Here is a 15,902-nt window from a genome sequence, read left to right as displayed (position 1 = left end):
AAACAGCATTGTGCGGGATTTGACATCTTGGTGCGACCAACGAGCTACCTAAGGGCTGGCTGGTTGCTTTCACTTCCATTGTTGAACAATAGATGAGCATATTGAAGTTTTTTTTTTGTGGAAACTGGCTTTATACGAATAAGTATGAACTCAATTAGAAGAAGGTAACAAAACTTGAATTCAATAATCTCTTTGCTTAGAAGTAGGGTCACGGGTTATATAAAAAAAATATTCAGATAGAGTTTTTAATACTGAAACTGTAACGCAAAACCTGAGGTCATGACTCATGTTACAGTTTACAATTTTGAGCGAAAAAAATCCCGTTTCTTTATCACGATTATCACAAAAGTTCGAACTGTTTAACAACATGCTGTTTTGCCTTATTTTTTATAGTGTAAGTTATGACTTTCGCGAGTATCATTCGTGAACAAGTAAGGGCCCTGGTGATGTCCGAAGCTAATCGGGTAAATCCGAAGTACGCACGCAATAAAAACCGTATACAGCAATAAATAGTAACAGTTACTGTTATAGTTTTACCTGTCGATCAAAATTAATATGTTACCTTCAGATTTCCCTACTGAAGATTATAATTTGAAATTTGACTCCTCGATTCAAAATTTTCTAACTACTAAAATAATTGTTCCAGACTTGTAAAAAATCGTTTTTATTTGGTTAAAGTTTAGAAGATTTAATTCCACTTTATTTGATATTCAAAATCCTTCGTGTACCTAAACCCTAAGTTAAGAGAAATCTGTTATTTAACGTCTTGTGTCCGCAATTTATGAAGGAGATAAGCTGTTTATATATTCTATTTTCTCTTTCATTTCTAGCGCACTGCGGATGCATTTACGGGTAAGTATTTAGGTAAGGTCTTACGTGTGAAATACTAATAAGCTTTGGGAACTACTTAAACGGTGTTGGACTGGACTGGACTCTTGGTATATTCTTTAATTTAACTTTTATTTAATTTACAAATTAACAAATTGAATTCTGTATGTCATGGAGCGACTGCAGCGGGGAATAAAAAAATAAAAAAATTTTTAAGAAACTTTTTTAATTATTACACCTCTCAAATTTTATCACAATTTTTATTTTAAATTTTGTGATAAAATTTGAAGTTACCAACCCACACATCAGCAAATGTGGTCAATGCGCGTCGTTCTTTTTCAACTAATTATGGCCAAACTAGGTAACAAAAAAATCGGAATATTTACGTTTAAATATTCATGCGGCAATTTCCAGACAAAATGATCAAATTAATGTACACCAAATATTTGCTTTATAAAACTAAACTTTTGCCGTTTAAAATTTCATATGCGTTACCGTTTAATATAAGTTACACGAACTCACATAAAATCACGTTTATGATGAAGTAACGATAATTGAACTATAAAATATAGAGTCATTAATTCTGGAATATATTAGCGGAAACTATAGTTTTATGATCCTGAAGTTCCTGAGTATATAAAACCTTATTTATTAGGGTGAGTCCATTCCCTAGTGATTGGTAATTTTAGAAAGTTTACACTTTTATGGGCAAGTCCATCTCTTGTTAGGCAGAAATTACTCGTAGTAGTACTAGCAGCGATAGGACTGTAAGTACCAGGTACCTACTAATGACTAAAATAATAGCACCATGTAAATATCCCGCTTCTGTACAAATGCTTATTTTCATTCCTATGCTTGGTATCACTGGAATCGCCAGTGTAGTAACGATTAAAGATGGAAGTTAAGAGAAAGAAATTCATTTTGAAAAATATTTTTTTATGAGATTGAATAATACAGTGCAGTTTCATTCAGGATTTTTAAAGCGGCAAAAAAGACTTAAGTTTGTGACATAACTTTGTCTATTAAATAATAATTTCAACGTCGCACGTCTTTGTCAAGCTTTTAATTAAAAATATTGTCTATTGATTTGCCATAGAAAACTAACTTAATAAAGCTTGATGTATTTTTTATAAGATCCAACTTTCTTTGCAAGTTTTCTAGCAGGATATATGGTAGGTATTGGTCTTAGACGCGGACGTCCGTTCCTACAGACGTTTCCTATGTCGATGCCTTAAGAGGATAGAAATATATTATGTAAATAACGTTTCTAAGGCAAGGTAAGCAATTAATTAGAACTACACAGTATAGAACCGAGTTCACTTTCTTGTTAAAAAAGAATGGTACTAACGAATAATTATCCGTATCTAAATTAAGAATTGATAAAACAACCCGGTTTTAACATCTCCTAATTAATGCATGAATGTACAAAACGTCTAGAAATACTGGCCAGGATTGTGTTTGGCCTTTATTAGAACACAAAACATGAAGTTACATCTATCTACTATATAAATACAATTGAGGTCAATTAAAATGAACCAAATCTATTTTAATACCCCAATAAGCTGTTATTAGATAACAGTAACTTACTATTCGGGTGAGAAACTCGTTTACAGTCCAATCCATTGTATTAAAATGCCTGTTAGCCATTACAGTTTTACCCACTGACACAAAAATGCATTTCTGAATAGTGATAATTGATTGAGCAAATCACGACTAATGGTGGCCACTGACCCAGCTTTCAATAAGATTGTCTACGAAATCACTTCCTCATTTTCCAATTTGTGCATTAACCATGAAAATATAAAACATTTTACCATTAATAGAAACGTTTCTATTGAATATTTGTCTTTAAACGTTTCAATATTGGTGGAATACTCACTTAGGCCGCGGAATGCTGGCGCCCTAGTAATCTTAAGTACTTTCTTGCTACTGAAAGTGTACGCTATCTTACTTATTTCGCAATGCGATTGCTTGGGTGATACGATTTATATGAATGAATAAAAGATACGTTTTTATCTTTGTTGATTTCGTTTATTTTCGTAAAGAAATGGTAATAGAATATGGCTTTAGTGATTGCTAATAAAAGATGTTTGAATTTTATTTGAGGTAATATAACGAGTAGGTAAAAAAGTTCCAGGGTCAGTAAATACCGGTAAAGCAACTCCCTGGGCGGTCAGCCCCGTTAACCGCTTTTTAACCTCTTCATCATCAAAGACATCGTACAAGAAACCCATTCAATATACCAAGTACTAGCACACAAACCTTATTCGTACATCAAGTGGACAAGGAACTGTATGATCTATTTAGCATTAGTACGCTACACACGACTACAATACGATTGTCAAAGCTCGATGTGAATTTTAATACACCACTGCACCGATTCGAAATCCAACACTCTCATTGCCGCAAAAGTACACAGCAATATAGATCGTAAATTAAGAGCAGTAAAGGGTGATTCAGCGTGAAGAAAAAGTGTGCTAATCTGACGGCATGTGCAAAACGGTAAGTTTACAAACAAGTGAATAAAAGTCGTCTGTTTATACAACATTTTCACGCAGATTTAGTTGCGTCTGAGTTGTTCCGGATTCGGATGATAGTTACCGTCGGTGTCCGGTGAAAACGACAAATTCCGTTAACCGCGTTACCCGGCAAGTGGAGCGGTCGTCTGCTAAATAAGTCACAACTCGCGACGCTACAACTAATAATAATTGTGTAATCTGTTAAGCTTAGGCATGCTATTATTTCGATTTACGTCATTTTGGTGGCTAGCTTTTGTTTTTTTGAGTGAATTTTGTATAATGCATTTAACGCCACGAAGCTTATTTAATCGCGAAATTTTACTTTATCTTTGATAATTTATACTTACCTATTTGTACTTAAGTACTAGTGGTTTTCTTCAGTACATTTTATTTAAAAGTTGAATTGTATTGTGATTAACAACGAAACTGAATCAGCATGAAAAAATAAGAAACAGTAGCAAAAGGAGATGGTTATTATCTGTCATAATAATCGCAAGCGCAAGTTTTGCACACGGACGTTCGCTTCGTGCTTTGCATAAACATGAGAAGCACGGTCTAGTATAAAAGCTTTTGTTTATCACACGTATGTGGTATTCTCCTCAAATCTCAAGATATTTAATCAACAAAGATATATTTTCTGAACATCGCGATTGGTACAAACCATGTGACTGAACTATAAAGTTCTTGTAACACCATTTTGTACCCATATTTGAATTTTATTTTTATATTTAATAAAAGAATCATTTAAATAGATTGTTTATCTTCTTTAGACAAATATGTACATTTAGCCTGGGCGCAGGCTTTGCCTTTCTACAGAAAATATCCTTGCATACGACATTTAAAGAAATATTTTTTGACAATAATAATAAAATATTTACGCTCCATTTGAAAAAAGGAAGCTAAATATAAACCCGAAAGGAACAGTAATTTCGTTAGTCATAGTTTTTGTTGAGTATCAAAAGTTCACTGGTATTTTAAATTGCAAAATGCATTTTTTATCATCTAAAATACATTAGATTTTCACGCCTTTTGATTCTTTTTCACAGAATTAGGAAGATTTGAATCGGGGGATTTCATAACTGTATTACCCTGTTATTCAATTTCGGCACACTTATAATGCTGTGAAACAAAAGTTTCCTTAAAAACTGTTCAATGTCGATGTAAATCAATTTGTTTAGCAACAGCAGATAATAGCAACTGTGTTTGATAGATGGGCGAGTCCAATAAGCTACGGTATGGAAAATACGCTTCAAAACTACCTACAAATGAATATTGGCTCTTGAGGAAGTCGACATTTTAAACCGTCAAAAATAATTTGATAAGACTTTAGGGAACTTTTATTCCATACTACTTAGTCAAACAAAAAAAGGAATATTTGATTTAGCTCGACCTGTGTCATTGGCGCATAAAAAACTGTCAGCAAAGTAATTTTCATTTTCACTTGACAACAGAAAGCATAAAAAAGAAAATTAATGGCAAAGGATTTTATAGACTGGCCAATAATCAATAAACGTCAAATGAATTAACTTAAAAGAATAATAACAACAAACATTTTACGACGACGAAACGAAAAAAAAAAATCCGATTAGTACGCGATTAAGCGAAAAGTTGCTGAAAATCGTAGACAAATCGTGAATCAATTAGCAAACAATTGGCAATACTTTTCCTTTTATAGCTTTTTAATTATTTCCATTGCCATTGTTACGATTTTACTCTGATGCCTACATAGTTTTCATATTACTGTAATTTTACCTATAAACATGATTTACATAAAAACTTGTCGAGGTTTATAAAAACCTTCGTGATAAAAAATACAGCGCTGTCACTCTTCATTCAGTACAAGTTCACGCCTACACTTTTTCTCCTTGTGTTAATCAATCTGATCCCCATGTTTCATCAAGATGTACTTCAATTACTGAGCTTCTAAGCTAATGACAGGTAGATCTATCGCACACAAGAACATTTCCCATAGAAACCTCGCAAATCCCATTAAACAATGGACCAAATCAACTGTTATTGTTGTTAGATCCTTGGTTCTTTCAATTATGAAGATTGCTTTTACACATAAGTTTCTTTGTAAGGTACACATGTACGTGCGACTCAAGGAAATGAGTCTATGAAAGTGTGTGAAAAGCTTATTTAAATATCGAACGGCTGATAACGGTACGAACGCCAGCTGACGATCAGATAGAGATCATTAGAAGGATCTTTATTGCCAGCGTGCAATTTACGAGGCATTTCGATGTATGTTATTCCACAAATTCTATTCTTAAGCTTTGTATTTTCTTAGATAAGGCGAAATAGTTGAGGCAGAATTGAATAAAGCTATTAAACATTCCATGGAGCATTCTGTAATTGATTGATGTAACTATCCGGGTTCCTGCGATTTATGCATCAGGCCTCCAAAGCGGTAAAGAGAACACCGATTCTACTTGAAAATTGTGTTACAGGTACCGTAAATTCAACCAGTTTTGTGTCGATACTCAATATATTCATACACGAGTCCTCTCTCGTATTCAAGCACTTGTAAGTACTCTCATTAGCGTTCGCCATCAGGCTAGTAGAATGCTTACAGCTTGTCTCACTTTTATAATGACCGCTGACCCTGAATTATGATTGGCCGGCTGCTCTGGAAGACCAAAAGATATTGGAAAATAAATGGAGCGTACAGAACGGCCTTACCCGAGCATTACACGGTTTGCGGTAAAGTATCTAATTTTTTGATATAAATTCAGGGGACAGACGTGCATCGCTATACCCAAAGTAAATTTCAACGCTTCTGATTGCATAGCGGTACTGGGTGCCATATTGGCAAACCACAGGGAAAATATGCGCAAAAGTATTATCTATTCTAAATTTTAACTCATTTAGGTGACTGCCTAATACCGCACGTCACGACTCACGCGACGTATGCACAGTGGGTTAACAAAAGTCTCGTGTAATCAACAAAATGTTCAGAAGCAGGTCGAGTGTGTTTTCTTTACAAATCTACAGATACGCTCACGTAAAAATATTATTTATCAACAAAAATATTACTTTGATACTTTTATCAAACATGTTATTATGACACAAAAAAAAATAATGAATAGATTAATATTTTTTGGGGATGATGAATGTACGGTAGCTCTGTTTCGGTTGATTCGCACTTGAATAAAACGGCCGCAGCGCATAATGCCTATCATTGCCCGAGATTCAAAGATTAATTAGGATATTACTATGCATCTAACTGCAACATCTTAATTACGGGATTTACTGGCAAGTTTATTGATGAATTATCTAAAGGAAATAATTAATGAAGGCACCGCATTACATTAATTAAAGTTAATAGGATGGCAGCAGAATACGCAAACAATATAATCGCTTTTCATTCATTTTCAATCTCAGGAAACAGTTTTCATGTGAAAGTTTCTAAGTTATGTTGTTTCGAGTTCTATAAAATAATAATGACCATTTATTTCAACATCTATTAAGACGACCACCCTGCCGGCATCTTTTTTCTTCAATTAAACCTTCACATAGAGCAAGTTACGCAGTTTTATAAAAAGAAAATTGAACAGGAACTACAGTGGCTGCATCTGCTGCGCCGTCCGTAGGGCGGGATGAACTAGGTGAGCGGTGGCGGGTTCTCTTCAGCGGCGGCGCGCGCGCAGTCCCGCTTACATCGTCGTCGCGGCCGCACGCGCACGACGCGCCATGAATCGTTCGTTGATCGTAGTTGTTGCGCTCGCCGCCCTCGCCGCCGTCGTCACCGCCGACGACTCGCCGCGACCCCGCCTCATCGACTTCAACCCCTGGGCATGGCTACCCTCTACCCGCAACAGGTCACCCTCGATCATGGATTACTTCTTCCCACCTTCCCGAACCCCCAAACAGTCTAACCTTGAACCTCCCGCTGACCGACGACCCCCTGAAACTACCTCTCACACAGTAGAAAATACCCCCGCACCGACTACTATAGAGGATCGATCTACTACTTACGCGAAAAAAATATCCACTAAAACAAAATCAACCGCACCCGTGACAAATCCGACGGCAACAACGCCGCCTAAAACGAAAAAAGCCACCCGCAAACCTATCGCGCCTACGACTGTCGAGGCGAAACCTACGCAAACTAAAACCGAGGCTCCGGCGACTACGAAAGACGCGACCGTGACAACGTACAAAGCGCCGACAAAACATTACACGATCCGGCCGGTTGTGCGAACCACGGAGACGCCGACGGTTCAGGACACGGAAACGACACTTAATAGCGACAGCACGGAAACTGTTTCTGACTTTGATACTGTGGGAACGACCGCGGACGGCCCCAAGGAGACGGCGCCGACGCTGAGCACGGCAGACGACTCGCGCTCCACCGACGCGGGCACCGCCAGCACGGCCACGCTGGACGCCAGCACGCCCACCGAGAGCACGGAGCCCGCCGACAGCCGCGAGGGGTACCTGCCGCTGCGCGACAAGCCGCAGCAGACTCACGTCAAGATCAACGAGCAGACCAAGAAAGAGGTCAGTCACTCATTACTATTATCTTTTTTCCAATTTGTTCACAGTCTAATAGCTACAACTTTTCTAAAGTTAGTTACCACTTGTTTTCACGCAGTGCCCGTTAATGTCGCGAGGTTGAGTTAAAGGCAACCAATACATAAATCGTACCGCACACACGCTAGGTGTAAAATATGTGACATAAAAGCCCTTTCCGATATGGCTTGCAAGTTATCCGGCGGACGGTGAGAGCACATAAATTCGAGCTAATGAGCCCTTAGAGAAAGGTTGGTGTGCATTCACCAGCTCTAAGCATGTTCTCACATTAGCCGTGCAAATTGCTATGAATTATTTATTTCCTAGAAACTCGATGAAGTGGATTACGATTGTAAAAAGCTTTGCAAGAAGAGTACAATGTGTTACGCCCTGTGACTATATGTAAACTAAATTATTACACTCGCTTACATGTTAGACAGTTTCTATTGCCCAGTAATGGTTAGTAATGAACGTTTAAGGCATTCCCACTAATCATCGCTCGTATTAAATTATAATTATTACATTGAAGTACGAAAATAGTAGAGGCGTTGCAAGGAAAGTTGCTGCTTCTATTTGATGAACATTCGGTTTTAATTACAGTACCTACGAACGCATCACAGGGTACTAAATTAAGCATAAAGAAGCAATATTGTTGATAATGAACTCAGAAAACTCTCGCAATGCGTTTAAAAATACACCGCCGTAATTTATTGCGTTTGTTTAAACTACAAACTGCTTTTTATAACAATACTGGTATTTGTACGTAACAAAAATGTTATAATTGCTCTAAGGATTATGTCAGTTCATTTCATGCTATTTCAAATTAATTAAATTAGTTCGGATTCAAAAAGATTACTTTTAGGTTAGGTAATATAATTAAAGCACAACAATCAGATAATTAGTGAAACTGCCGTTTCATTTAAAAGCGTCTCAGATTCAATGACAAAATGTTTTTCTTAGTCTGAAATTCTTGTACCTATCATTTTAAAAGTTCCATCTGTCAAATAGTACCTTCACAAAAAGTTCAAAATACCAACAATTTGTATGAAATCGATGTGTCATCACAAAGTCCAAGAAAATGATTTTACATATAGCCATTAAGTTATAATTAACCAAAAAAATAAACAATGGCGTTCCATTAAGATTATGTAAAACAAAAAACAAGACTATGATTGACTAAATTCAACTATTTTCAGTAGTTAGGTCATTAGCACCTTTCAAAGATACAGCAAAAAATATAGCAATATGGGTATTTTTATATTAAGGGCCGCGGTAATAAATTACGGTGACATTTTTCATATTCAATCAGGTTTTTGCTCTCGAAAAGTTACGCTTCACGAATACATAATACAATAACAACAGTAAAAGAACAAAATAAACTTTAATAACAACGATTAACATGTGACAATAGAACGCAAATAGAAACTCACATCGAATAACGTTTTTGTTGATATGGAAATATGAAAAAAGTTAATAGAGAAAGCACTTAGATTCGGAAACTTCGAAAAATCGCAGACAATACACAAAAAAGTGTCCAAACTCATATTGTGGCGGTACTTTCCTATCATTAGCGACTTTGTGGTCGTTTCTCTGTGGTGTGAGCCCGCAAATTTTTGATAGAAGCAAATTTTATTTTGGACATACTGGAGACATTTCACAATGTGAACTTTCACTGCTACACGGTCTTCATCATCCGTAATGAATGAATTTCTAATGTGTTCCGTTGATGAATTGGATATAGCTGCTAATCGTTCTCAGCGTCAAACCGTAAGCGTATAATACCCCTTTATTTCTTGGCCATGAAATCGCTACAGCTATTATGATCCAACTTCATTATGACTTATGCTTTCCGAGTGAATCACAAAAGCCATTCAGAATATATATTACATCGTACACTATTTAATTTATTTTCAATTTTATTAATAATAATTTGAAGTAATAAACAACTCCTCGATTTACCAAATAAATTACAAGAAATCCATTTGTAAACCTGCAAATTGGTCAGTGATCAACGCTATTTCAATTTGGTAGAAAGGCAAAACAATACCGTTCTGCATATAATTATCGAAAGTTTGATGGTCCATCGTTCATCGAGTACCGAGCCGTGAACAGCTGCAGTATGACGTAACTAGAAGTTAGAAGAATCTGTTTTCCTTAAAGGTATTAAATATTTAAAATTCACCGTTGTTAGGCGCCACCAGGCAGATATAACGGACTCGCGGATAAGATGCGTCTGCATCGCTGACGTTCTGCTATTTGCATTTTAGTGTCGTTTATCCATAATAAACTCGACTTTCCACCGGAGCTTCAGTATCGTTAACTTTTTAATATCCAGTTAGTATAAGGGTAGGTAAAACGATGATTAGTTTTTAATTAAAGTATTGAGAAAGAGGTCACCGTTAGTGAGGAATTAGGTAAAAATAAAATTTGACTTTATAATTCTTTACCTCAGTATCACCTTTATGCATGTGCAACAAAACTTACAAATATCAAACAATTATAATTTCAAGCCGCAAATAACTCAAATAATTCCTCACATTTCTAAAAAAAAACGCCACACATTGTTCAAGCTTGAACACATAACTTAACAAAAATTAAGAATGAGGGAAATCTACTCCGTTTGTCACTAATTTAACAATTAAAATAAAACGGCACTTCATAAACACCCCATACATACATATGTGGATCCATTGTCATGCGCTTGCACACGGTGAAAGAATTTAATGTTGGGAAAGGTCGCGACGTTTTATTAAGGTCGTTAGAGTTCCATCTAACACTCAATTTGTTATATTTTACGATTTGTGTTTGTAGAACTAGGGGAGATTATGAATTAAGATACGGCAGCTTCAAAGAAACCACTGTTTGAGACTGAGTAGGCTTCTTAAAATTACTCTAACAGGTACAGTTACATTGCTTTGTACGGAACTCTTTTTGGGCCATCAGTTGATAAAAGTAGCCTATTACGCCGTGTATGAAAGTATTTTTGCGGTATTTGTTTGCAGACAAAATTTGTTTAAGCGATTATGCTAAGTGGTTGTTTGGCATTTACCCAAGAATTATGATATTTACTTAAAAATTACAACCCATTCAAAGCATCGTAAAGTTAAAAGGCAATAAAGATGAACAATAATAACAATCGTCGGAAAAATCTTACCAAAAACGTAACTAAAATAATTACTGTATAATTCGCATCAAAACGAGTTTAAATCCAAACAAATCTCACTTTCGCGAGAGAAATGAATCATTAAAAAGGTATCAATCGATACTAATCGTGTCTAATTAATCAGTACGCATTACTTGTAGAAAGTATGGACGGTATTGAAGAGAAAGGGGCAGTACCTTAGGAACAGTGAACAACGGACTAGGTTGGAATACTCGTAAACATGAATTGTGCGAGAGCGTTTTATTAGAGAAAACGTTTCGCTGAATAACATATTAGTTGTGTTATGATGTATGGGCAGTATTAGATGTTAGTGTATACTGTTTAGTGTGAGTAGTGAAAAGTTACAAGTACTAGATACTTGTACTACTTAAAATAATAGATACAGTCACCAGGCACGTCACTAGGAATGTTCCTAGAAAAAAATATTTTTGGAATATTTAATTAATAAGTTGACGATGTAAGTAGACAAATAAGACAACATTGGCCTTTAACATAGACCATTAATGTGAAACCAAATAAACAAACACTCTAACAATATTATTGATGTAACCTCTGTTTACAATTTCATGGTTACACCGTGACAATATTTAACTGCTGCTCTTACAAAAATATTTTCTATTTAACAATCAAATTAACATTTCTAACTTACGCAAGCATGGGGCCTTTACGTAACCCTATACGCGTCTAATCTTTATTTTCTTTTGTGACAATGGTACTCGGTTCAATAATAGCGGATAGCATTAGACTTTCATGCTCGAATTCTTACAATTAAATTATTGCTCAACATCCATAGAATACAACCGAATGTAATACAAAATTCAATTTGTGTATCTACTGAAAATAAAAGAATTGCTTAACAATAGCAATCACAACTCGAAAACACATATCTCGGAGTGGAAGTGAAATGCAAGACACGGTACCCAAAGCGACGTTATTTTATTGATCAATAAATTCTAAGTGTCGTTGTAAATATTTATTTGATTATACAGTAAAATAAACTTTGAGGGTTTAACGAAGGCGGAGAGAATTGTAGTGAATGTATTAAAAGAGTGTACGTGACGCATTGAGCATTAATAGAGCGAGAGTCGATTACAGAATATCGAGTGAGCTACATCGATCCGATCCGATTACCGATATCATTACTGACCACATTATTGTATCGGCCGCTAGCAGCATCCGACTGGCTAATGATATCCTTTCCCAGTTTTTGTACATCATTATTTTCTCTGTCCATGATTGAAGCGTGTACATAAATATGCATGGGAGTGTACCGGCGCGGAGTCACGACATCCTGCAAGGGTTGTTTAGATATCTCGGCTGGTGAAAGGTTAGCCTCTTAGTCCATTGTGTTCGGTGAAAAGCGCGGACATTTACAGCAGAATACTCTACAACGTAGCGACGTTAACGTATTTCTTCGCATTATGCATGACTTATAAAGGATGCTGAATGTATTAAAAAAATAGGTTATATTAATATCCATTACGATAATATTTGAGCTAAATAAGGTCTATTCCTATAAAAGTACAGGATAAACAAATAGACTAATAAAAGCTGACACGACGCCATGCAATAATACATGAGACGTATTTTTTTCAACTGCAATTTATAGAGATAAATTAATACAGCAGAAAAATGAGCTTGGAAGGATGACTTCATTTTAATTATGGACCTGTAAAAGAATCATTTGCTGAGTGAAAATAGTAAATACAGGTTTCGCGTACATACTCGTACGATCGGTGACTTGAATCATCGTTCAAGGCCATCTGTTATTGCATAAAGTGATTCACGTAACTGTGTTTGATTTAAACGGTAGCCGACGCTTAAGTGTAATCATTACCGGTTTTATAATAAAATATTGAGCTTATTCATTCAAAAATAGCTGTATGTGTAATAAATATACCTATAATAGTTAGTATTGGCTGGTTCGGTATTTCAGACTGTCAATTATTTTTTCTTTTTGTTGAAAACATACTTCACACGCACACATAGACACGTCGGCGTGAAAAAGAGGTTTAATTGTCATTTTTCGATTTAGAATTTTACGCTTACAACGAATCTTTATATTCAACTCGGTTACACGGAGATTCGTACAGCTCCGGAGTGCATCCAATATGATATAACCGATTCGTCCACCAATTACGAATGGCGACTTCCGTCACGATTGACAGCGTAAAAGGCGTTTATCCGCTATACTTATCACGAGAATTCCACACGCGAAACTTGCCTTAGATAAACCGTTTACGATTCGGACAGTTACGTACAAAATCGCGTTAGTCCGTTGAATTAACAGTTTTCCATGTTTAAAGTAAGTACTGATAGTATTGATATATTGACAGAGCTCGATACGATACGGTGAGAGGTAACCTGAATAATGAATATGTGGACGCCATTACCGTTCCTAACGAGTAATTGAATATATAATTTATATTATCTAAGACACAGTAATTATGTGTTTAAGTTATTAATATAATCACCTCGTAGTCCTGTTTTTTAAATAAGGCAGTATCTTCGTAAGTAACTTAATCTCTTTATCAAAAAAAACACCTCCAACTCGCGATTACATAAATATCTTAATGCATACAAAACCTCTTTAGAGCTAATAAATACATTAATGTAAAAGAAAACATTTCTGATTGCAAAGCCTTTCTCGTTTTCGATATGCTTAACGTCGGATTGAAAATCGAATAGCTGCTTTCATTGAAGGCCGAAACAATGCTGCGTCAGTCATCGCAAGATATAAAATAAACAGTGTTCTAAGAAAGCGAAACTAACAAGTAAATAATCGTAGAAAGTGTACAAAATTGTTTTGTGTATGTGTCGATACAATCTGGTTGCCAACATCGACATGTCGACCCATCAATTCGACTGACAAGCATTTCTTACGCATTAACGGCTTTACCATTAAAAAATAACACGTATCGACTTAGCTCGTGTTTAAAAAGCTATCGGGTTTCACCAAGAGTTCTTGTAATACTCATATCCCTTACAAGCTTTTTAAAAGGTGGTTTTGGTCTTATTTAAAATGCTTCCGAAAATTTGAAAAAAAAATACTACAGATTATTCGGATAAATATTCGTATCAAAGCGTAACACTTTGCTTGGACAACCGTGTTCCAAATTCAAAACCATAAAAATTCGAACACGTTTATTTAACTTAACGATTTTTGTTGATGACAATCCTGCCAGTGCTTTTCAGTAAAAAAAAAACTGTCAAAATGCTTCCTATATAATATATTGAATTCTGTCTAAGTGTCAAATCATGTTTTTACAATAATAAATGATATCGGTGTCATCGTTGGATTGAAATACCGACATTATGTCTGTTTCCGTAATTCCGTGTTATGACGATTGTAAATTAGTTCCAATGAAAGAATTAATATTAATGACACGCATTTTACTTTGAAATCATTTTCATTACAGGTGACAGCACCAACAAATCTGATTGGCTACTGTTTCTAATTAGACTACTTCTTACACAACAAAAAATGTAATAACTATTTCACGGTAACTTAACTCGCACAAATAATCGTTTTGTTTATGATATCTGATATGCAGTCTGAATAGAAGCTTCTATTGAACTTATTCAAAGATAATTATCGAGTATCGTTTGATTGACAGGTGATTAAGTTCTACCAATTTTAAGGAGAAATTAAACGCCATTATTTACGTAGGATTTAATGAAGCGCTACTGTAACGCGATTCATCGTTAATGAGAACTGTTGCGGAATTCGCTCAAGAAAATAACTTTGCACTAATCAATTTTCTCACAGATCCGTTACAATTATTATAACACTTCGAACATTAGAAAGCAGAAATAAGTGCGTTAAATGGACGGTCAGTGTTTGTAGAGATTTTCACTCTCGGTAAGCCGCGAATAATTACCTATGTATTTAGAGCAATGAGCGAATTGTCACAAAGCCAAATAGAATATGTAGAGTGTGAACGTGAAAGAGAATCTGTTTGAGCTTTAGCCAAAGCATATGTAGCGTTTACTTTCTAACAAAAGAATATTAAGACGCTGTCGAATTTACTGTGAAAGCAATGATCCGAGTGTCGAAATGCTGATTTCAATGCTCCATATTTGACCTTAGTGTCAATCTAATTTTTCTATTCATGGGAAACAAGCGTCTATTGTCTGTGAAGAGAGCAACGTCAAGTCGTTCACATAGAGCCATAAGAGCGTTTTAAGTGTAATGATTTGCAGGAATAAAGTAGGTTTTTTTGCGTCGTAATGCATCGTTGCTAATGGTAAAGTAAATAGTGACTTTAAGATGCCGACGATGCAAAATTTTGACGGATATTCTTTTCATTTGACTTGTTTTGAACAAACATAATGATTCGTTCATTTTCGTTCGCAAATATAGAAATTTCGCATCAATGTGTAATCAGCACTGATTACGGTAAAAAAACTTTGAATCTTACCATAGTCATTCAGAAAAACATACTTATGCAGCATCAAGACACACAGAAGTTTCAATTCAAAATCAACTAAGATTTTATTAGCATTACCACATCAGGTGCAATTTAAATCGAAATCTTTTTATAAGAACAAATAGAACAGAACTCATTTCAAGCAAAAAAGATCACTCTCTCTTTAAAACACTATCATACAAAAGCAATATTATTGAATTAGAAAAGCACTTACGACCGTAACTATCTGTAGATACATACCTGAAACAAAAGAAGTTATCAATGAAAATTGGAACAAAGGTGTGATGTAATATCATGACGAGTCCGTGTCCATGTGTCTACATAATACACTGCTATTATATTAGAAGCCTCGGGCGAAAGTTTACCGACTCAACTGACCTCTCTATTCATTAAAACATAATCGAAAGTGAAATTAAATCGAGACGAGATTAATTTGACAGCATTTTT

General features: G+C 35.4%; 2 protein-coding genes across 3 annotated transcripts in view; one reads left to right on the top strand and one right to left on the bottom strand.

Moving 5' to 3' along the window:
• LOC113503609 (elongation factor-like GTPase 1) overlaps positions 1 to 15,902 on the bottom strand; it is a 116,480-nt gene that overhangs the window by 41,187 nt on the left and 59,391 nt on the right. Inside the window, exon 10 of one of the 2 annotated variants that reach the window (XM_026885659.1) lies at positions 7,868 to 15,695. The exons of the other annotated variant lie outside the window; for it this stretch is intronic. Coding sequence (XP_026741460.1) covers positions 15,646 to 15,695 — 50 coding nt within the window. The 3' untranslated portion in view covers positions 7,868 to 15,645. Of the gene's footprint in view, positions 1 to 7,867; positions 15,696 to 15,902 lie in introns of those variants that run through there. 2 annotated transcript variants of the gene reach the window in all.
• LOC113503610 overlaps positions 1,063 to 15,902 on the top strand; it is a 68,132-nt gene continuing 53,292 nt past the window's right edge. Inside the window, exon 1 of the mRNA XM_026885660.1 lies at positions 1,063 to 7,850. Within this exon, the coding sequence (XP_026741461.1) occupies positions 7,041 to 7,850 (810 nt within the window). The 5' untranslated portion in view covers positions 1,063 to 7,040. The remainder of the gene's footprint in view (positions 7,851 to 15,902) is intronic.

This window comes from Trichoplusia ni, chromosome 19, assembly GCF_003590095.1.
Source record: "Trichoplusia ni isolate ovarian cell line Hi5 chromosome 19, tn1, whole genome shotgun sequence".
In the NCBI taxonomy this organism is placed as follows: domain Eukaryota; kingdom Metazoa; phylum Arthropoda; class Insecta; order Lepidoptera; family Noctuidae; genus Trichoplusia; species Trichoplusia ni.
This window is presented reverse-complemented; position numbering and strand designations above follow the sequence as displayed.